At 44.5% G+C, this 21,660-nt stretch overlaps 1 protein-coding gene across 1 annotated transcript in view; it reads left to right on the forward strand.

The window, feature by feature from the left end:
• The window catches only part of SH2D4B (SH2 domain containing 4B), a 74,785-nt gene extending 62,735 nt beyond the window's left edge, over positions 1–12,050 (forward strand). The window contains exons 7-8 of the mRNA XM_043926257.1: positions 8,166–8,386; positions 11,882–12,050. Of these exons, the coding sequence (XP_043782192.1) occupies positions 8,166–8,386; positions 11,882–11,974 (314 nt within the window). The 3' untranslated portion in view covers positions 11,975–12,050. The remainder of the gene's footprint in view (positions 1–8,165; positions 8,387–11,881) is intronic.
• The last annotated feature ends 9,610 nt before the right edge of the window (positions 12,051–21,660 follow it).

Genomic DNA, 21,660 nt, shown 5'->3' on the forward strand with positions numbered 1-21,660 from the left:
AATATACTGTGATTTCTGTTGTTCTTGATTTAATTTACTTCTGATGGTCTCGTCATATTTCTGGTGGTTGCAAGAGATTATTCCTAATTTGCTGACTCTGGGAAGTTTCTATCATCGGTTAGACTCAGGAAACTGCCTTTAGGCTTTCCTTGCTCTAGGACCTGTAGTCTAGTTTCCCGTGGATCCCCAGCCCCAAGCTTGTCCCAGCCCTGGGATGAAGGGCTCCATCTCATGCCAGAACCTTTTCATGGTCTCACATTTTTATGATGACAGGCATGAGACGGAAGCCTTGGGGTGGGAGGCATAGCTGCTGTCTTCCAATCACTAATGTCTTCCAGGTCAGGGGCCTCAAGAAATGGAACAGTTTTGAAAATCACAGGGTGCTAACTTTGATTCAGTCTGACCATCTGTTTTAGCAGTTAGTTGTCCTGAGATGGAATAAAATACCTCTAGGAGCCATGAGCACACCTACTGCTGAGATGTGTAAACAGAGGCCAGACTGCCCTTCAGTCAAGATAGTGAAGGCTTGGCTTGTCCGGTCTGATGGGGGTTAGGTCAGATCACATGACTTTTCTCCCCTACCTTCCCACCATGAGCTCTTCTTTGCTTATCTAGAAACAAATATGGTGGCTTTGACATTTGCTAGAGAATGAAGTCTGGTTGCTACAGTAGTCGAGAAGCTTTCTGGAAATGACTTTTATAATACTTATGCTTAAGTAGTAAAAGTCTGTCATACTCAAATTGCCTTGTTTAGTAATTAAGTTCTTTATAGATTCACATGTCAGAGCCACTTGCCTGCAAGTGTGCATGCTGAGTTGCTCTGAAGCTTTGCGACCCTATGGACCATAGCCTGCCAGGCTGCTCTGTCCATGGGATTCTCCAGGCAAGAATACTGAAATGGGTTGCCATTCCCTTCTCCAGGGGATCTTCCCAACCCAGGGATCAAACCTAAGTCTCCTGTGTCTCCTGCATTGGAAGACGAATTCTTTACTACTGAGCCATCAGGGAAGCCCCATTTGCCTACAGCTTTCATTTAAAATACAGATGATGCTTTTACGTGTTGAGATCACACTCCTCCTCATCAGCCCCCAGGAGTGCACAAGGCAGGAGGGTGTCCCCTGCTCTAGGTTGCAGCCTCCTAGAAACACTTCCTGCAGGGGATCAGTGTGGCTAGTGTGGCTTGCAATTAATGTGTGTTTCCTCCTGCAATCATCACGAATAGACTGTCTGCCCCCCATGCAGAGCTCACAGTGCTACCAACATTTGTACAGCCACATTTCAAGCTTATTTAAATGTACAATGAAAATGCAGTGTACTTTTCTATAATTTCTCTGATCTCATGAAGTTATCACCACCCCCTTTTACCCCTCTAGGTAGTAGAGAAAAAATAAACTCTCATCCATTCCGTTTAGTGTCATTCTTTTCATTATGGTTGTCTTTAGTTAACTTGGTCCTTTTGGGGAGAATAGGCTTTAGGATTGCAGTTGTCTTACCCCACTCCCCGCTTCTCTCCAAAAGGGCATCTGAGTGTCAGAGTCTTCTCTGCACTTGTGGGGAGATGGTCAGGGGCAGGACTGCCATGCAGTTGTCTAGACTTTGCATGAGGATGTGCAACTGAGGGTATGAGAGAGGCCAAGATCTGGGTCCCTGATCTGCTTCCAGGTCCTGTCCCCTGCTTGGGGCCATGTCTATCTGGAGGTGCTTAGAGGTACCACTTGGATTGGTGGCATCCCTGGGCAGGTGTTGCCTGATCTGGTACCATTCCTCGTGTGTACACTGGTCTGTATTCATGGGGTTTGGTTGGTTTGCCTCATGTGTGGGGTCACACCAGCTTTTATGTTTTAACTGGTAATTTAGTGAAAATTTCTTTTGTGCTTTGTGTCTGGTAAACATCAAACATCCCGTATTTCATTTATCCCTTATCCTGTGCTTAGTCGCTCAGTCATGTCTGACTGTTTGTGACCTCATGGACTGTAGCCTGCCAGGCTCCTCTGTCCATGGGGGTTCTGCAGGCAAGACCGCTGGAGTGGGTTGCCATGCACTCCTCCAGGGAATCTTCCCAACCCAGGGATTGAACCCAGGTCTCCTGCATTGCAGAAGGATTTTTTACCAGCTGAGCTACCAGGGAAGCCTGCACAATTCTCTGGAAGAGGTAATAATAGTACTTGTCAGAGTTCGAGGTTGTTGAATTGTCTGGCCAGGGGCACTAGGGAGGAGGCTCCTGTGTAAGGTATTTAAATCATTTGTTGATTATTAACATTAAGCTTCTGTTTTATGTGAGACACTGTGCTAAGTACGGGGCATATGGTGGTTAGCAAAACTGACAATTTCCTTTCCCTTGTGGCACTTACATTCACTTGCAATTGACAGAAAGCTATCAAACCGATATACTCAAAAGAGATTAGTCCAGCTTCAGGCTTTGCTTGATTCAGGGAGCTTGTTTTCAGCAACTGGCCTCTCTCCATCTCTCAGCTCTGTTGCTCTCCATGTTGTTTTTATTCTCAAACAATGCATCAGCCTGACGTAGCATGCCTGCACTTGTTTTCCTAGTTTCAAATCTAGCTGATGAGGGGACATACTTTTCTCTCAAGTAATTTGTAGTATTAGTCCCAATATTCTGCCTTGTTGACTGATGTGGTCACATGCCCACTCCTGAGCCAGCCATCATGGCCAGATGGATGAACTCTCTGATTGGCTAGGATTGAGTCACATGACCACTCCTAGAGCAGGGACGAGTCCATCCCATTGCAACTGGATAGACTGAGTGGGAAGGTGTGGCTCCCTAAAAGAAGCTTACCATTCCCTTGCCAGAAGAAGCACAGATGGTCCTGAGTGGGCAAGACCAATGGAGGGCCACCATATTGAGGAAAGTAACTGTCCTAGTGAAACTCACAATCCAGTCAACGAGACTGGCATTAATCAAATAATGAATTTTTACTTACAGTTGAGGTTAGTGCTACACAAGATCCTCATGTAGCCAGTTTCAGAAGTCATTTTGCTGGATGGTTGCAACCCTGTCATGAATAGCGGCATCCGTGATTTGAACCTGGCATGTCAGCTTGGAACAGGCAGGCAGTCATGGCATGGAATGGTGCCCCTTGTGCATAATATATCTGAAACCAAGAAGCTTGTCCAGTGAAACCCTTGTCTCAGCACTTAGCTGTGGCTAAATTTCATTTGGAGTTATAAAAAATGAAGGCATTGGAACTCATTCATCACAATCTCCGTGGCTTCAGGATGCTCTGAGAAACTGTTGAGAAGGAAGAGCTTAATAATTCCAGTCCCCTTAATGTTATCGTCTGGAAAGTGTGGCAATAAGAAAGGAAAGTCACAGAAATGAATGAGAAATAGCTGAGTGGTAATGGAGGTGTTGTTGGCTGGCCGGTGAGGCGTAGCTTTGGTGAAAGCTTTAAGAAATATGCATGTCAGATAAATTGAGACCCATAAAAAGTAAAATGTCATGTCTGGCCTGCCTGCCTTTCTTCCTTTTTGGGGAGAAGCCCTAACAGAGAAATAAAAGGAGCTCATTTGGTTACTCAGATTCACTTCAGGCTAATGATTTCAGGGACCAGTATGGAAGTGGTGGAGGGGATGGGAACTGAATCCTGGGTCTGCTTTAGGATTTCCTAACGTGTGGATTTATGGGTCCGTGAGAGCAGAGTGTCTTTTACAAGTGTGCTTAAAGTGCCTCTCCTTTCCCGGGGCTGCCGTCGGTTAGTACAGATGGAGCAAATATTTTGATAGTGAACGCTGAGTTTTGGTGGTATTTGAGAGGAATGCAGGGAGATGATTAGGGGAGGCATCAGGAAGAATGCTCGGGGATTTGTGCCCAAGGTGCAATAACAGACCTGAGTGGGGAGCAGCAGCTGCCCCACCTCCCAGGAGTGCTGGCTGCAAACTCCCACCCATGCTATTGATGTGCAGGGGCCACGAGCCTGAAAGTCATCCTGGACTCCTTTGCTGTGTTCTCTACTGGCTTATATGTTCCCTACTGCGTTCCCCACCTTCTCAGCCTCACCTGATGCAACCATGGGAAGCGGGGCTGTTGCTCTGAAGAGCCTGTCCCCTGACCTCAGCCCTGTCTTTTCTGGGCAGAGGCCCCACAGAGGGTGTTGCAGTGAGTCAGATTGCCTCTGACCCCCAGAGAAGCCTTGGGCACCTGTGGGACATGTGGGTCAGGTCAGGTCTGACATCTTGTTTCCCTTAGTCCCCATCAAGGGCCTCCATCTGTATGCTGGGCTTCTGCCTCAGTTTCCAGATTACATCTTTGCTTCCTTGTGCTGTTGACCCTGGTGAAAAGCAAGGCATGAAGTCATTGGAGGCCCCTGCATAGCCTTCTTCTCACCCATGTATTCCTCTTCCTTTCATCAGATATGATCCCTATTCTGAGTATTTTGTCCATCATTTCTTTGCTTCATATATTGTTTATATATTGATCTCCAAACATCAGTGTTTAGCTTTGTGAGTTTTTCAGTTTAATATAAATGAAACTACACTGTATTTATTTTTCAGCTATTAGCTTGCTTTACACTTCATTGAAAAATAATTTTTTTTTCTCATTGCATCTTCCCACTTCTGTTGTTTGGAGGTTATACCACTCTCAATGTCTGTCTTTTAGTGGTTAATTCAGATGATTTCACATGCATGCTTTGTTAATATGTATCTTTAACCTCTTCCTAAACAAATTCTAATCATCCTACTCTCAAATGATAAGATATTATCCAGTAATTTAGTTCTATCTTTTTTAAACCCTCAAATTACCCATGATTATCGTTACTTTGTAAGTCAGTATATTTTTAAAATTGACTTAAAGTAGCCATGCTCATCATTTCTTCTAGCATCTCAGATTCTCTGTCTAGGATTATATTTCTTCTAAATGAGGTATATTCTCTACAATTTTCTTAGTAGTCAAGCTCTCAGATTTTTTCTGAAGATATCTTTAAGTTTCCTTTCACCTTGAAAGAGTTTCATTAAACACCATTATTTTTTTCTCAGCACCCTGAAAATATTACTAACCCATTGTCCTCTGGCTTTTGTTATTGCAACTGAAAAGTCAGCCACCAATTTGTTTATTCTTTGCAGGTAATCTGCCTTTTCTCTCTGGCCGACAAACTCAGACACTGAGTAGTTTTGTGCCATTTCACTATTATTTGCTGATTAATTCTCAGCATTCATTCTTTTTTACAATTTTGACTTCTGAGGGGAAGCCCCCGAGAAAAGACTGCTCAGTAGAGGAGTCCCATGTAGGAGACTGTCATCCCCCATGTAGGGTCGTCAGGAGGAGAAGGGGACGGCAGAGGATGAGATGGTTGGATGGTATCACTGACTCCATGGACGTGAGTTTGAGCAAACTCTGGGAGATGGGGAAGGACAGGGAAGCCTGGTGTGCTGCAATCCATGGAGTTGCAAAAGTCGGACATGACTTACCGACTGAACAATATCAACATAGGGTAGGCGTGGTGGCTCTGGCACCCCTGGACTCAGTTATAATACCCTTTGCCCTGAATCAGGCAGGTAGTACCTCCTGGGCATGGTGGATCCTGCAGGGACAACAGCTGGAGATGCTGCTCCTTGACGCAGGGTCTCTCTGGGAGGGAGGCTGAGCAGAACTCATGGCTACCAGCCTCCATCCTTGAGCTGTTCCCAGCTGGTTTACTAATATACTGTAGAGTCTGGGAAGAAGGTCATGAAAGCCCAAAGGTGAGCTGTCCCAGCACCTTCTGGGATAAAACGATTTCCTGATGGGTCAGGCAGAATGCGCAATGAATAAAAAGAAGCCAATGGGGCTAGTTTGGGCTTCCCTTGTGGCTCAGCTGGTAAAGAATCTGCCTGCAATGCAGGAGACCTGGGTTCAATCCCTGGATTGGGAGGACCCCCTGGAGAAGGGAAAGGCTACCCACTCCAGTATTCTGACCTGGAGAATACCATGGACTGTATAGTCCATGGGGTTGCAAAGAGTCAAACACGACTGAGCAACTTTCACTTTCACTTTCAACGGGGGCTGGTTTAGGGGAGAACGAATTGAAGGGCAGAAATGTAAACTTAGTTCTTTCGGCTCAGAGAGGCACCTTTTTCCAGTTCAACCACCTTGAAGGATGTTTTCTAACCCACACAAAGGTAAAGTATAGGTGACTGGCAGCCTGTGATTCCTGGGAGAGAAGAGAAATCCTTCAGTGAGAATTCCAGGTCAGCTGGGAGAAAGCGGGCATTCGGAGCCTGGTGTCCACTGTTCTTGAGCCAGGCTTTGCCAGATGGAGGTCAGTGGAAAGATCTTCCAGGGTTTTAGATGGTGGAGAGACGTGGCATTGTCATTGTGGTGTTACTGGTCACTTTTGCTTATTAAAAAATCAAGTGACATCAAGTGTGTTTAATCTCCACCCATTTTAACTCTCCTCTCCACTGCCAGTCGACACTGGGCTTCAGCTTGAGGTACTTCGACTTGGGACAGAGGTGATGTCTTCTGGCCCTTCTTCACAGGCCCTGGCTCCATCTCTGTCTTCCTTCCCTGTCCCTCTGTCCCAGCCACCTTTGGGATCTGGGTCTTCTGGTACTGGGGCAGGGAGGTGGCTGAGTCTTTTGACAAATCCTTGGGACGCCCTTTTGGCTGGTCTTCTTTTGGTGGCTTCTCCAGCTGAACCCACCAAGGCCGTTGGGGGCATCTACCCTCCTGCATGGATGCATGTGCCATCCTGCGGGTGCCCTGTGGTTGGAGTGCTCCCCACCCGCTTCCCTCCCTCTCTCTTCCTGGTTTTCTGCTTATCCCGCCTGGTTGGGGTTGAGGTTGTTAGCTTGATTGCCTCCTGGTAAATCCTTGGCCCCAGGAGGAAAGAGTTGGCCCCATTTATGTTGTTGGCTATCTTAACACGGAACCTGTGACAGTGTGGTGGCTCCTGTGTCCTCTGCTTTGGGCACAGGGAAGTCCTGCCACTCCTCCTGTGAAGTCGGAAAGATCGGGGAAGGGAGTGTCCCTGCACTGAATCATGGCAGAGGGCCTGGGGGTGCCGTGGTGGGCGGGTGGGGGTGGTGGGTGACAGTGGGCAGTGACTTCAGGGTCAGCGTGATGAGCAGCCCAGCCACCTTCTGCCCTCTGCCTGTGACTGGCAGAACCCTGCTGAATGTATATAGATGGTAAATAAGTGGGTGTGTAAGAGAACATTTTGTTGCAAATTTACCTTTCCCCCAAATAACAGATGAGAGCCGGAGCCCGCATTCCCACAGCTCTTCTGTTTATGAAGTGATTTTTCCATTCTTGGTCTCACTTGAAAGTCATAACATGCCCTTGAAATAGACATGTTAAGATGGTCAGTTAAATATTAAAAGACATTGGAGAGGCTGAGGACTTGGCTGAAGGTCCTGTAGGCAGGTGCGGGCAGGGGTGGACAGGTAGACTAAGTCTCCTTCTGCTTTTCTCACCACCCTGCCCTCCAAAGCCTGACCCACCAGACACATGGCCCCTCTGGTACTCCCCAGAGGAGAGCAGCTCCTGAAAAACCTTTCAGGGGATTGACACTGATGCACAAACACCTCTAAGGTGAGACCTGACTGTCATACTCTGGTGAAACCACATTGTATAGAACTGCAGAACCTGAGAATGTTTTGTTCTTTGAGCTGAAGTGGTGCTTAATTCTGTGCCCCTATTAAGACACTGGTTGCCTTGTGTCCATAGATAGACAGAGGAAATCTTTTTACTTCCTAAGAGGAACCACTGTTTTCAGGTGCTCACTCAGAGGTACCAGAGAGATAACCAGGGTAGTAATCATAAGTCATTCTGGTCTGTTCATTAAAGCAGGACTCTCAAGGATCTCCACAGGGCAATGTTTGTTGACTTGTATTTGTAATCAATAGACACTATAATTCCGGCTCATTATTAATTCTTTGCTTGCCCAATTGTACCCAATTAATCCAAATTAGTGTGGCTTAATTTGGAGGAAAGCATGCTAAATTGGGGTCTTAGTAGAAAGTCTGCCCCCAAGCTCACCACCGCTTGCCCCAGGCCAAGAGGTCCCTCATTGGAATAAGGGAAGTGCTGGACAGCTCCTTAGGCTCCCCTTTTCTCTGGACCTTTGACAGAGGCTGAGGGGCAGGGATGAGCTGGGAAGTGTGGCCGGATGAGAAAGGGGTTGCAGAATCTGCTGACATTTTTTTCTTTTCTTTTTTAAAACCAGGAATTATCAGCCGAGAAGATGCCGAAGATCTCCTTGAGAGTATGACCGAGGGTGCATTTCTGGTCCGGGTCAGTGAGAAAATCTGGGGTTATACCCTCTCCTACCGCCTGCAGAAGGGGTTCAAGCATTTTCTTGTGGATGCCTCTGGGGATTTTTACAGCTTCCTGGGAGTGGACCCCAATCGCCATGCGACACTCACGGATCTCATTGATTTCCACAAGGTATTCCTCTTAGGGGTGCTGATGTGGAGGAGGGCAGGAAATGCCAGGCTGTGGGCATTCTAAGAGATGAGGGTGGAGAGTGAGAAGGCAGCCCCAGAAAGTCTTTAGGGTCACAGGGATCTAGACCATCCTGATGGGAGAGACCAGAGATTGTCTAGACCAGGCTCTGGAATTGCTGTTCTTCTCTGGGCAACTCTCTACTCATGTGGGCATCTCCAACCCTGGTGCACAGGTGTGTTCTCACCTTGAGTACCTGAGTGAGAAGAGGGCTGGCTGGTTGACTTGCCTTCTGTCCAAGCCCATGTCTCACCCCCAGCTCATTCGAGGATGTCCCTCTTGAGGATGTTCTAGACAACCCTCCGGCAGCTTCATAGGGTTAGCTGAAGTTGAGCAGGCAACCCTGCAGTTAGAGAAGCTTTTCTAGTGCCTCTTGTTCCAAATACAGCTGTCCCACTTAGTTTGTGTGTGACCTCAGGCAGTTTCCTTATGCATGCTGAGCTTAAGTCCCCTAACTAGGCAAACAAATGTCTTATAAATAATACTTAGCTTGGCTCCAGTGAGTCTTACATGGGGACTGTATGTAACAGCGCCCTATAACTGTGAAGCAGCATGCACATTCTCATTTCCTACAACTCTATTTGTTCCCCTGCCAGGGACCTCACATCAGAAGAGATGTTCCCTTTCAAACAGTGTGCATAAAAAGAAACAACTTTTGTGTTAATGTGGCTTCAGTACTACCTGTGAAAAAGCCAGCAGTGGAGCTTGGTGACCCAGAAAGGTGGGGCCCAGGATTCTAGGAGACAGAGCTGTGACAACAGAGGGGTCCCCATCTCCCCGAGCTTCATGGGTGTAGAAATGTTCACAGAATTACTTGGCCATCTCACTGGGTTTTTGCTCTAAAAGGGACTCTGGAATTCGCATTACTTTTTCTTCATGGATGTCCCCAGGTTTCTAGGGCAGCTCTTAACTTCAAGTAAAGCACATAGAAAACTATCCAATTACAAATAGTTAGATGCTGGGAGGAGAGAACTGCCTGGAAAACTCAGTTAACCAGAATCAAGGCAGATTTCTACTTACATTTCAACCATAGGAAAGAGGAAGGAGGGGTGTGTGGATGTTGGCACCTTCTCTGTTTTGAGCACTGTGCCTTTTGCGCTTATCCATGATCCATGTTGTATTTAACTTTCACCATGATTCTGGCTTCCCAGATAATGTAGTTGTAAAGAATCTACCTGCCAATGCAGGAGATGCAAGAGACGTGGGTTGAGTCTCTGGGTCGGGAAGATCCCCTGGAGAATGAAATGGCAGCCCACTTCAGTATTCTTGCCTGGAGAATTCCATGGACCGAGGAGCCTGGTGGGTTATAGTCCATGGGGTCACAAAGAGTCAGACATGACTGAGCAACTAACACTTTCACGATATATCCTTGAATGCAAGTTTTGAAAGCATAGTCCTGGAAATCAAGCTCCAAGTTTTAAACCCCAGCTACATTATTGTGTGTCACTTTGGGCAACTGTTCAAATTTGGGACCTTAGTTTCTCCCTCAGTGTTGTTTAGTTGCTAAGTCATATCTGACTCTTAGTGACCCCATGGACTGTAGCCCGCCAGGCTTCTCTGTCCACGGGGATTCTCCAGGCAAGAATACTGGAGTGGGTTGCCATGCCCTCCTCCAGGGGATCTTCCCAACCCAGGAATTGAGCACTTGTCTCCTGCACTGGCAGGTGGATTCTTTACCACTGAATCACCAGGGAAGTCCTTCCTCCTCAGTAAGATAGGGTTAATAATCGTACTCACCTCTTCATGATCACTCAGTTGTGCCTGACTCTTAGCGACCCCATGGACTGCAGCCTACCAGGCTCCTCCGTCCATGGAATTTTCCAGGCAAGCGTACTGGAGTGGGTTGCCATAGCCTTCTCCAGTATTCTTGCCTGGAGAATCCCAGGGACAGAGGAGCCTAGTGGGCTGCCGTCTGTGGGGTCGCACAGAGTTGGACACAACTGAAGCGACTTAGCAGCAGCAGCAGCTTCAGGGTCAGGAAGGTTTCAATGAGATATCACTGTGTAAAGCACTAAAACATTACCTTACATTTGTATATCATCAGGACAAGCTGGTTGTTACTGACATGTGTCTGTGGAATCTTTTCATGTCCAGGCATGCACCACATCCTCGGTGTGGATGTATCTTACAATTCCGTTCTCCACCCTCCTTTTACTGGTCACTTTTGTAGCTTCCAGGTTTTCATGTTCACAAACAGTGTTGTATGTGTCACTTTGGGCACACATGCAAATCTTTTTCTGGGATGGATCCCTCAAACTGGAATTGCTGGCTAGAAGACTATGCACATTTTACTTTGTAAAGATCTGCCAGACTGCCCTCCTAAAATGTAACGCCAATTCATGCTTCTTCCAAAACTATATGAGGCTGTTCCCCCACACTGCTGCCAATACTGGGGATTATCAGTCATTTTAATTTTTTCCCACCAGATGGGCAGACAATGTATCTCACTGTTGTTGAGCCTGTATTTCTCTCATTACCACTGATGCTGAGGATTTTTTCACATGTTTAATGGCCACTTGGATTTCTTCTGTGAATTATCTGTTTATATCCTTTGTCCATTTTCCTACTCAGGTGTCTTTTTCTTACTGATGTGTTGATGTATCAGTTCTCCTGGCGACTCAATTGCTGTTTAGTTAACGTCCATTCCACTCTCCAGGTCTTCTATTGAAAGAAAGTTTTGAACTTAAATGGGCGTCCCTTTCATTTCCAGGTTCTTTAATGGGTTCTTTTATTTTATAATAGTCTATTCTTGTTTCATGGGTGATTTATCTTCTTATTTCACTGAGGAATTTAATACATATCTCTGAAAGACTCAGTTTGCTTTATAAACCTGATATTTTCTTGGGAGTCATTTCGATTGTTTGAGTTTGGCATCTTTCTTTTATGGTTATGATTTTCCTTAAATGTTTGTAAGTTTTGGGCTTTGGGGGGAATCTTTGAACTTTGAAATTCCTATTTGTTCATCTGTGGATACAGTTCCTGTTTCTCAAATCCAGCCTCTTCATGTGGCGAAGGTTGGAGTTGACAGTGAGTAGCTCATCTTTGGGAGTGGAACTGTCTGAACTGTTTGGATTGCTTCGGCTTCCTCTCCTCCCGTCCTCACCTGCCTGAGGCACAGAGTTCTGTCCTCTGGGGTTCCCCCAACCTGCGCTCTGACAACTTGTTCTCCCCCCTGCCCTACATTCACTCCTCTGACAATCTCATCACATATTGATTTTGGTCTTGCTTTGTTGGTGGCCTTCCTTCTTATTTTCCCATGCTTTTATAGATTTCTTTCTTTTTAAGAACACTTTTTCTGTCATTTCTATAAATTTGAATGAGGAGGAGGGAGATACATATTCTTAGTCTTTCTATCTTGAACCAGTCTCTCTCTGGTGGACATTTATTCCCTTTTTCTGATTATAAGTGAATTTTCCTTTTTTTTTTTTTCCTTTTTAGGAGGAAATTATCACTGTTTCAGGGGGAGAGTTGCTGCAGGAACCCTGTGGACAGAGGGACAGCCCACCAGACTACCATCTGTTGTTTGAATGATTTTTTTCCCCCTTCTCAATTGAACTTCATTGGGCACCCTATTTTTGAACTCAAGAACTTCCCAGCTCAAATCCTTATGGCCTTCTGGAAGATCCACTAACATCCAGAGGAACAAGTGGATTAGTATATTTCAACAAATATGAAATATATAGTGTATGTGTTGGTGGTTCCTGACCCTGTGCCCAGGACAGAAATTTCTAATTGCTGATGCAGCTCTTTCCTGAAAAATTTAGATATGACCTCAGAAAATAAAGCCATTTTGTCAGGGCTGCCCTAAACTGAGCTCCTAGAGTACACGGTCATGTTTTTTTTTTTTTTTTTTTTCATTAGTTGGAGGCTAATTACTTCACAACATTTCAGTGGGTTTTGTCATACATTGATATGAATCAGCCATAGTGTTACACGTATTCCCCATCCTGATCCCCCCCTCCCACCTCCCTCTCCACCCGATTCCTCTGGGTCTTCCCAGTGCACCAAGCCCGAGCACTTGTCTCATGCATCCCACCTGGGCTGGGTCATGTTTTAATTATCCAAATAATTCCAGTGCCGAACTCTGAATTTAACCTATGGTAGATGTTCAATCAATGTTTGTTGAATGAATGCACTTCTGTTGAAAGTTTTCCAACACTTGTCAGCAATGATTTCTAGTAAGTTCTATTTGTCGCTGTTTATAAAGTCGTGGAGATTAGGGAAGAAATATTGTAAAGGGTTTATATGGAAGGCATAGGTACTGTATCTTAAATGATATTTGTTCTCATTGATATTATCATTGGAATTACCTAAGGCTTCTGAGTCCCAGCTTCCAGAACAGACGGCATTGCCCTGTCTTTGTATTACCCTCTTCTTCTGCCGTCTCTCGTTTTTCTTGGAATCATATCTTGGCCTCAGCTCTGCAATATTGAGGCAGTGGTTTCATGTATTTCTACAGATGTGCCTAAGCCCCAGGGAGAATTAAAAATCCAAGGATGGTTTGTAGACCTCTGATATGGCCTTTGCTTTCTAGGATGTGGTCCTGTTTATGCAGGTTACTCAAATAATTAGCTCTCTCCTCACAGTCCTTTTGATTTTGATTCTACTGTCCATTTATACTGGGCTTCCCAGGTGGCATTAGGCATAAGAACCTGCCTGCCAGTGCAGGAGATGTAAGAGACACGGGTTCGATCCCTGGGTCAGGAAGATCCCCTGGAGAAGGAAATGGCAACCACTCCAGTATTCTTGCTTGGAGAATCCCATGACAGAGGAGCCTTGTGGGCTACAGTCCATAGGGTCACAAAGAGTCAGACATGACTGAAGTGACTGAGCATGCATGCTTGCATGCCTATTTATACTGAGTATGTTCTGTTTATACTATGTTTATATTGAGTGCATTCTTCTAATTAACAAGAAGACTCTCTCAGTAACTCCTCAATAACTTTCAGCATTGGTGTCTTTGCATGCTCATGTTTCACATTTATGGATTATACGTATTTATATATGACATGTTATCATGGGAATTTTATAGGCTGCAGAATCAAGCAGACTTGGGTTCAAATCACACCCTGAAACTGACTAGTATTATAATGCTGGCAGTATTGTATTTGGTGGGAGTAAAAGGATGAATGGACTCTGGCCATCAGTGAACTGGTTACCTTACTTGATAGTTGTATCAGATATCTCTCATGCTGTATTCCACCACTGACCTCACCTGTTCCTCAGATCACCTTGGCTACTTGCCACTTGTTTTACTCCAGTCGCCACCACTAAAACCAGTTCTGGATGAGCTCTACTCTTCCCCGCCATGTTGATCAGCTTTACGTGAGCATTGGCCAATGGTGCCTTGCCATGTGTGGTGCTATGAGCTGTTCTTCTGTTACTGCAGAGGCATTGAGACACCATGCCACCCAGGAGAGCTGGGAAGTTAATTCCCCATGCAGAGAATCTTGGATCAATGGAAGACAGAGGCTGGTGATCAGTTCTTCTCCCTTCCTCCTCCCTTCTGGATGGACTGTACCATGAGGCAGTTCTTCTTATGCAAGACATGTTAAGACAGTCCAATAAGACCGAGCAACTGGTCATGATGAAACAAGTAGTAGCTGGATCAGTACCATCCCTTCCATCTCTGCCTCACTTCTGCCTTTTTTTTTTTGTTTGTTTTTCTTCTCTTCTGGTCCCTCAGGACTTTGTTCTCATGTGAAACAGCAGCATATAAGCATGTGCCACAGGCTTAGCATTTTGGGGAAGCCAGGGTAAGGATCCATCATACAAACGTGTTTTATAATATAAAGTTTGCATCCTGACTCCATGGCCTCCCTCCTATTTCCCTGCATCACAGGGCCCCTGAATGGATGCAAGAAAGTGATTGAGAGAATTGGCTTTCTGAACTGCAAATTGCTTTAAAACCTGATTATTATTATTATTACTATTATTATTATTACTATTATTATTACCTCCTTTCTATTAGACTCTGAGGAATCGAATTAGAGTTTTGGCTGCTACTTAACTAACCATATGACTCTGTTCATGTCATTTAACCTCACTGAAGTTCAGTGTAACTGAGAAGAGAACTTCCTATATGGCCATCACTAGGCCTCTTGGCAGATCAGTCAAATGATAAATATGAGAGCTCTGTGAAACGGAAGGTATTGCTGGTGACCACTGCTTTAACAGTGACAATAGTTTCAAGTGTCAAGGGGATATGATGTGATGATTTTCGAGGTGTTAGAAGGAACTAACAAGAAGAAACTTCTTTTCAAAAGCAGCTTTGAAAGCAGACGAGGATGGGTTGAGAACTTGATTCCCTAAGCTGTTGTTCCTGTCACCCCTAATTAACTTGTGAGAGACAACAGCTGAGTTTTCCATGCCCAGCACATTTATTTCCTTTTATTTGGGGCCCGCACTTTCTGCATGTCTCATAGATTTTAGTTTTTACCTGGTCTTAAAATAAATTCCTTGTAAGTTGTCCTGCAAATGAAATTACTGTCTGGAAAACTGCAATCTCATCTTGAGAGTTTTATTATGCTAATAAATGTCAGGATTCTCAAATAAAGGAATTGCCTATTTTTTTTCCCTGAGGCCTCCAAATATAATGAAAAACAGTCAGCCAGCTATAGGACTCAGCAGAGAGAAAATTTACAATCCACAACTAGAAGGAGAAGTTGTAAAAAAAAAACACTGTGCAACTTAATGGAGGATAAATTTCAAGGAATGAAAGGGGAACTTGGGGTAAAGATTTGGGGGAAGGTCCCTGTGTGTGGAGTTGGAGCTTCACACTGTCAGGGGAGGGGATATATAAGGAATAAGGGCTGCAAAGGGCTATTGAGAGGGAATCCTTAGAAGGGACATGTGTTGGGACTTCCCTGGTGGTCCAGTGGTTAAGACTTCATCTTCCAATGCAGGAGGTGTGGGTTCGATCCCTGGCTGGAGATTGCAAATGCCTTACAGCCTAAAAGCTAAAACATAAAACAGAAACAATATTGTAACAAATTCACTAAGATTTAAAAAATGGTCTATATGAGAAAAAAATCTTAAAAAAAAAAAAAGAAAGGACACATGAATAGGAAGATCTGAGTCCCTAGGGAGCATGACCCCTTCTGTACCCTTAAATCCTTCATTATCCTCACGATAAATTTGGAGACAGAAAGACCTTTGTTTTGTGACTCTAAACAAGTGTCTCCAACTCTCGGGGCCACGGTTTCTCCACAGTGCCTGTGTCAGAGCAGTCGCTGGGACAATAACACAAGATTTTGTAACAGTAACGACAAATACTGAGTTCTGTGTGTGAGTGTAATTCTCACAACCATGCTGAGGGAGACGGTGCTATCATCCTCATCTTGTGTGTAGGGAAACCGAGGCAAAGAGAAGCTTAGAACTTTCCCAGGGGCACTTCTCAGAGAAGTTGTATTACAGCACTGGGATTCACCAATCTGGCTTTGGAGCCTGTGTAGACCTCACACCACTGCTTTCCAATCTTGGATGTGTAAATGAATACAGGTGATGTTCTTAAAATGTCCTCCAGTGGCTGCGGGGTGGGGCCTGAAGGTATGCATTTCTAACAAGTTTTCAGGTGCTGTCAATGTTGTTGGACCTTCGGCTACAACTGGAGACACAAGCCTTGCAAATTAGAGCTGCAGGCCAAATTTGGCCTCTCTGCTGTTTCTACAGCCTGAGCCAAGAGTGGTTTTTATATTTTCAGTTGGCTGGAAAAAATTAAAAAGAAGAATAATATTTTATGACCTGTGAAAATTACATTAAATCCAAATTTCAGTGTCCATCAGTAAAGTTTTATTGGACTACAGCTTTGCTAGTTTGTTTACCTAGTCTTTGGCTGCCAATGGTCTGCAAAGCCTAAAATATTTTCTATCTAGCCCTTTATGGAAAAATTTGCTGACCCCAGCATTAAGTTATGGTGTGTATGTGAGAAATTACTGTTGCTTTCTTTTTCTGCTCTATCTAAATTCTACTCCTTAGGAAAGATGCTAACACCATTGTTTATATGTCTGAGAAACCTAAGTAAATGTGTTACATGTTTCCATTTTAAATTTGAAACTCATCTCTAGTAATCAAAGAAGAGGCCTGTTTCTTTGTCAAAGGATTTTAACCAAATATAAGCAAGCACTATCACAGTTATATAGATACTTTACAAGGGCACAGGGTCATTTGCTTTCTCGAATGAATCATACTTCCCTACAGTTCTATTTGTTTTGTCCTTCAGTCTGTGAGGTCCTGGAGGCCAAGTGATGCCATATACCTGTATGTTTTATGATGCCTGGAATAGTCGCTGTTGTCAAATTGCATTTGTTATGGATTGGGGACAAATGGGCTGGCTGTGTGGATCTGAAAAGACTGCTTTCACCTTTAGGGAAGTCCTATGGTTGAAAAGCCCAGGCTGAGCATCACAGCTGCCTTGGGTTGGAATCCTGAATCCACTACTTTCAGCTGTTCAGAGGAATAAACAAGCAAGACTGATAAGCTCAAAATCAGCTCTGCTAACAGCTAGTCTGAAGTGGGGGAACTGAGAATTCAAACAAAAATCACATCTTGGCAAAACTGTTCTGTGACTTGCAAAACACATAAACAGAACCAGTTAAACAGCAACTCCCTGTTCTCCCCTCCTTCCAGCCCCAGGCAACCACCTTTCTACTTTCTGTCTGAATTAATATGATGACTCTAGGTACCTCATGTAGGTGGAATCACTGTATTGGCCTTTTTGTCATTGGCTTGTTTCACTTGGCATAATTTCTTTAAGATTCATCCATATTGTGGCATGTATCAGATTTTTTTTTTTCTGTTTAAGACTGAGTAATATCCCATCATATGTGTATACATTTTGCTTATCCATTCTTCAGTTGATAGACATCGGTGTTGCTTCAACCTTTTGGCTGTTGTGAGTAATGCTGCTATGAATTTGGGTGTGTATTTACATGACTTTTGTGTTCTAAAGATCTCTTGGGTGTTTCAGCAACTCCCTAGTTTATAGATTCTGACCAATCCCTGCCAAGGTTATGTTGTGATCAACTTCAGCTCCAACAAGTTATCTTATCTAACTCCCACAATTCTTCTAGTATGTGCTCCTCCTTGCTGCAACCAGCTGATCAATCTAACTTTGGTTACACATGTATTCTAGGAGGGATTTCGCTGTTGGGCTTTATAAAGATGATGTCTGTAAAGTATGGGATCCATGATAAACAGTTAATAACAGCTGAATGTCCCTTCTCCATTGACCATGCTAAGATCAGCTGTGAGAGTCGCCGTTGTGGGCAATAGTCCATGTCCATTTCTAACATCATCTCACAGGATGAGCTCATGGACTTGCTGGGCTATGAGCTTATACTCTAGGAAACTGTATAATGTGGACAATGGTGAGGCTGCAGAGCCAGAGACAGACTCAAAAATGGTTATGCCGGGGACTTCCCTGGTGGTCCAGTGGCTAAGACTCTGTGTTCCCAGTGTGGGGGACCTGGGTTCGATCCCTGGTCAGGGAATTGGATCCCATATGTGGCAATGAGGATCAAGGATCCCACGTGCTGCAGCTAAGACCTGGCATAGCCAAACTGACATATATACACTACCACGTGTAAAACAGATAGCTGGTCAGAAGTTGCTATGTAACACAGGGAGCCTAGCCCGGCACTCTGTGATGACCTAGGGGGGTGGGATGGGAGGAGGGGACAGAGGCTTAAGAGGGAGGTGATATATATAATTGTGGCTGATTTGCATTGTTGTATGGCAGAAACCAGTACAACATTGTAAAGCAATTTTCCTTCAATTAAGAAATAAATTAAAAAAATTTTTACAAAAAATCTTAAAAAACAACCCCCCCTTCAAAAAATGGTTATTCCAGATACTCTTCTGAAGGAAAATTTGTTATTCTAGAGGAATCCCATGTTAGAGGCCCAGCAATCAAAGTGCCCCCCTCTGGGGGAGCTGAAGGAGAGAAGGCCTCAAGAGCATCCATGTTCTGCAGAAGGTGGAGGTAGTAAGCTTATCTATGGTGGACCCTTAACCTATTCACCAAAGGGCTTCTCCCCTCCATGGACACCTCATCTTGCATCCCCCACCTTGGCAGGAGGAGGAAGCAGAGCAGAGGGAAGAGTAATTCATTGAGTGTCACTGATATGCATCCAAATCTAAATGGTTGAAGAATAAAAGAGGCTTCTAGAAACAGGAAAAACTGGCATAAGTAATGGTATAGCAATATAAAAGGACATGAGTGTATGTATGCATATGTTCCAGGAAAATGGCTTTAAAGTCCCCTGTGATCTACAAGGTCCTTCAGAACCAAACTTGGGCTACATGTATGTGTATGGGGCAGGGCCGTGGGGGGGGCGGTGTTGCTCTTTAGCATTATATAATCTACCCCTCCCTTATCATACAAACTGAACATCTGTACAACTAAACTCATCATAAGGGACTCATTCTGCTTAGATTCTCAGTCATCAGCCAAGTGTCTTGGACACTTCTGCAAGCCTATGGGCAAGAGCAATTTGTGCTCCTAACTTGGGTATCGGCCAAAAATTCAGCCTAGCGCTTCCATAACTCAGTTTCTTCCTCATCTATCTTTTCTTGACTCTAATTGATGTTTCATATTGCTATTTATGCCGGTATGACTGGTTAATTTCTTTTTTATTCTCACATCTTTATGGGGTTTTGGTGAGTTTTTCCCATTTGGCTTGTTCTGATTGGCTGTGATTATTGCTTGTCATTTTGCCTTTCTTTAGTGATTCTTTCCCCCGCGCAGCTGCTGGGCAATTTAATAAGGTGGGGGCCCACCCCCTTACATGTTGCATGTGTATTGTTTTCAGCCTTATATTTCTACTAGTGGTTGTTGAACAGAACTACAGAAAGTTCTCTAAGCTAATGAGCCCTCTCTCCTCATTTCCAGTTTCTAAGACTTCTTGAAAAGTAAGGAACACTTGTGGCTTACAAGCATATAAAAACAAACAGAACAACCAAAATAGTATGCTGAAATACAAAAATTAGTATTTGAACAAATAACTAAATCCATACGAACATCCGTGATCTAGCAACCCAGGGCCCTACTCTAAAACCTTGTTTTAGGAATAAATCAGACACTTTCCCCATTCTGCCTAACAAAATATCGTTTTCCATTAACTGCTTAGCAATTTGTTCAGGAGGTATGGAATCCCTGAACACAAGGGCTATGGGAAAACTAATTAATAACACTCTGCATTAGAAACATTCTTAATCTTAAAAAGCAGAGGCTAACTCACAGCTGAAACAGAAACACAAAAATCATTTTAGGAACAACTTAACTTTTATTACTTAGTACATACCAAGGGAGGAATACTTTGTGTTAAAAGCACTTACCTGACACATCTATAAAACAATGGAGCCCAGGCTGGTAGGTGTACCATACACAGCCCTTAAAGAGAAACCGTCAATATTCACAACAGAGATTTATGTTCTCAATTAAGCAATTCAATTATTGGTTTAAGGGAGGAACCATTTCTCCCAACAATTTCAAAAGTCTCTGAACACTAATTTTTAACCAATTGTACTCAAAAGTACAATGGTGACTCAAAAAGGAGAAAAAGTTAGGAGACACATTTCATAGGATTTTATAAGCTTTTTGTCTTGTCTCAGTTTTTTTTTTCAAATGGAATCATTTTCTCCCCCATTGCATATGTGATCTGTTTTTTTTTTTTTTTTCCGTGACACCTGAGACTGGCCAGGAAAAGATCTAGGGGCTGTTGGTGTCTAATGTCAGTTGGGGCCCCAACAGGAAGGATGAGGGGGCCTCAACAAGGGTCACCGAATGAGGTTTTATTCACAAAGGTGGGGGTGTAGGGGGCCCACGGTGGAAAGGGCAGTGACCTCTGTGTGGCTTTAGTGGCATCCCACCTGTTACCCCCAGGCCCTCATGATGTGGGGTGGAGAGAGCCATACAGCATGTGGCGGGAGGCACATGTGCAGCCGGCCATTCTGAGCAGGTCAGGACTGTGTCCAGGGACAGAGCCCGCTGAGGTGACCTTGCAGGGATGCAGCCGGGGCAAGAAATAAGTACCCTGCCTTCACCCTCCTCCCTGTTTCTAACCTCTGCTGGGTGCCCCAGTGGCTGAACCGGCCTGTGGCCAGAGGGTCTGAAACTCTTGGTGAAATCTACACAGGACAGCCACCAAAGGTGGAGGAGTCAAGAGTGTATCTGGGTAGGGGGGCAACGTTAGTCTGAAGGTGTCCCAGCTTTTCCTGCCAACCTTGAGTCCTTGTACATATTCAGAGGTAGTGTCTGCCTGCTGTCCTGTTCTATCCATCACAGTCACCTTTCTAGTTGTGAAGTCTGTTAACAGATCTCTTTATTTTGCTTTTGAAGGCAGAGGCCATATCTTATCACCCAACCTCTGGCTTTTAAACTTGGCTGTAGTGTTTCAGCAGCTCCACCCCAAGGTGACCCTCGCCTTTCTCCCCACACCTGAGGAGACAGACCGCCTGGCTGTGGTCACTGGACCCCGGGATGGCAGACCACCATATCCTCTGGATCTGACATCCCTTTGTTTATGCTGCTTTTCATGGATTTTCCAGTATCATCGTTTTCAGCACTGAGCCCATCCTTCATACATTTCTGGCAGTGATCATTTGAACAATCTCTAGTTAAAGGTTTATTTCACTTCTAACTTTCTCCACTTTTCCCATGGTATAGATTTTCTCCTTTTTTGAATCTCCAAAGACAAAGCAATAATAGGAGACAAGGGAAATTCATCAGAGAAGCACATACTTGGAGTCAGTACTGTCTGAGCATCTCTAGGGTTTTTTCCCCTGAACCTAGGGCTCAGTGTCCCTGCCGGGAAGCCAGGGCTCTGCTGCTGGGACACTGTGGAGACTTTGGGTCCCTCCTACCAGGCAACTCTGTCCATTTTCTTTGTGTAGTTGTTTTATGGTTTTGGCAGAACAAGGGGATGGCCATTTAAAATGGTTGTCATTTCCTCACTGGTTGATCTGAGCATGGAATGAACTTTCTAGTGTAAATTCTGCAGATTAGAAGGAAGAAGTGAAGCTCAACTACAGTTTGGACTGGAGGCAGAGTCTAATTGGACTGTATTTGAAACTTTGCACAACAAAAGGGAAACAAGCCAGCAAAGAGGGGAAGGGACCTCAGTTCTCTGTTTCTGTCTGCCCAGCCAGGAAATTGTCCATTCACAGGGTTTCATGATGGGCATGAACAGGATGACCTAAAGCAGTTTCCAGGGATC

The sequence above is a fragment of the Cervus elaphus genome, chromosome 15, assembly GCF_910594005.1.
Source record: "Cervus elaphus chromosome 15, mCerEla1.1, whole genome shotgun sequence".
NCBI lineage: Eukaryota > Metazoa > Chordata > Mammalia > Artiodactyla > Cervidae > Cervus > Cervus elaphus.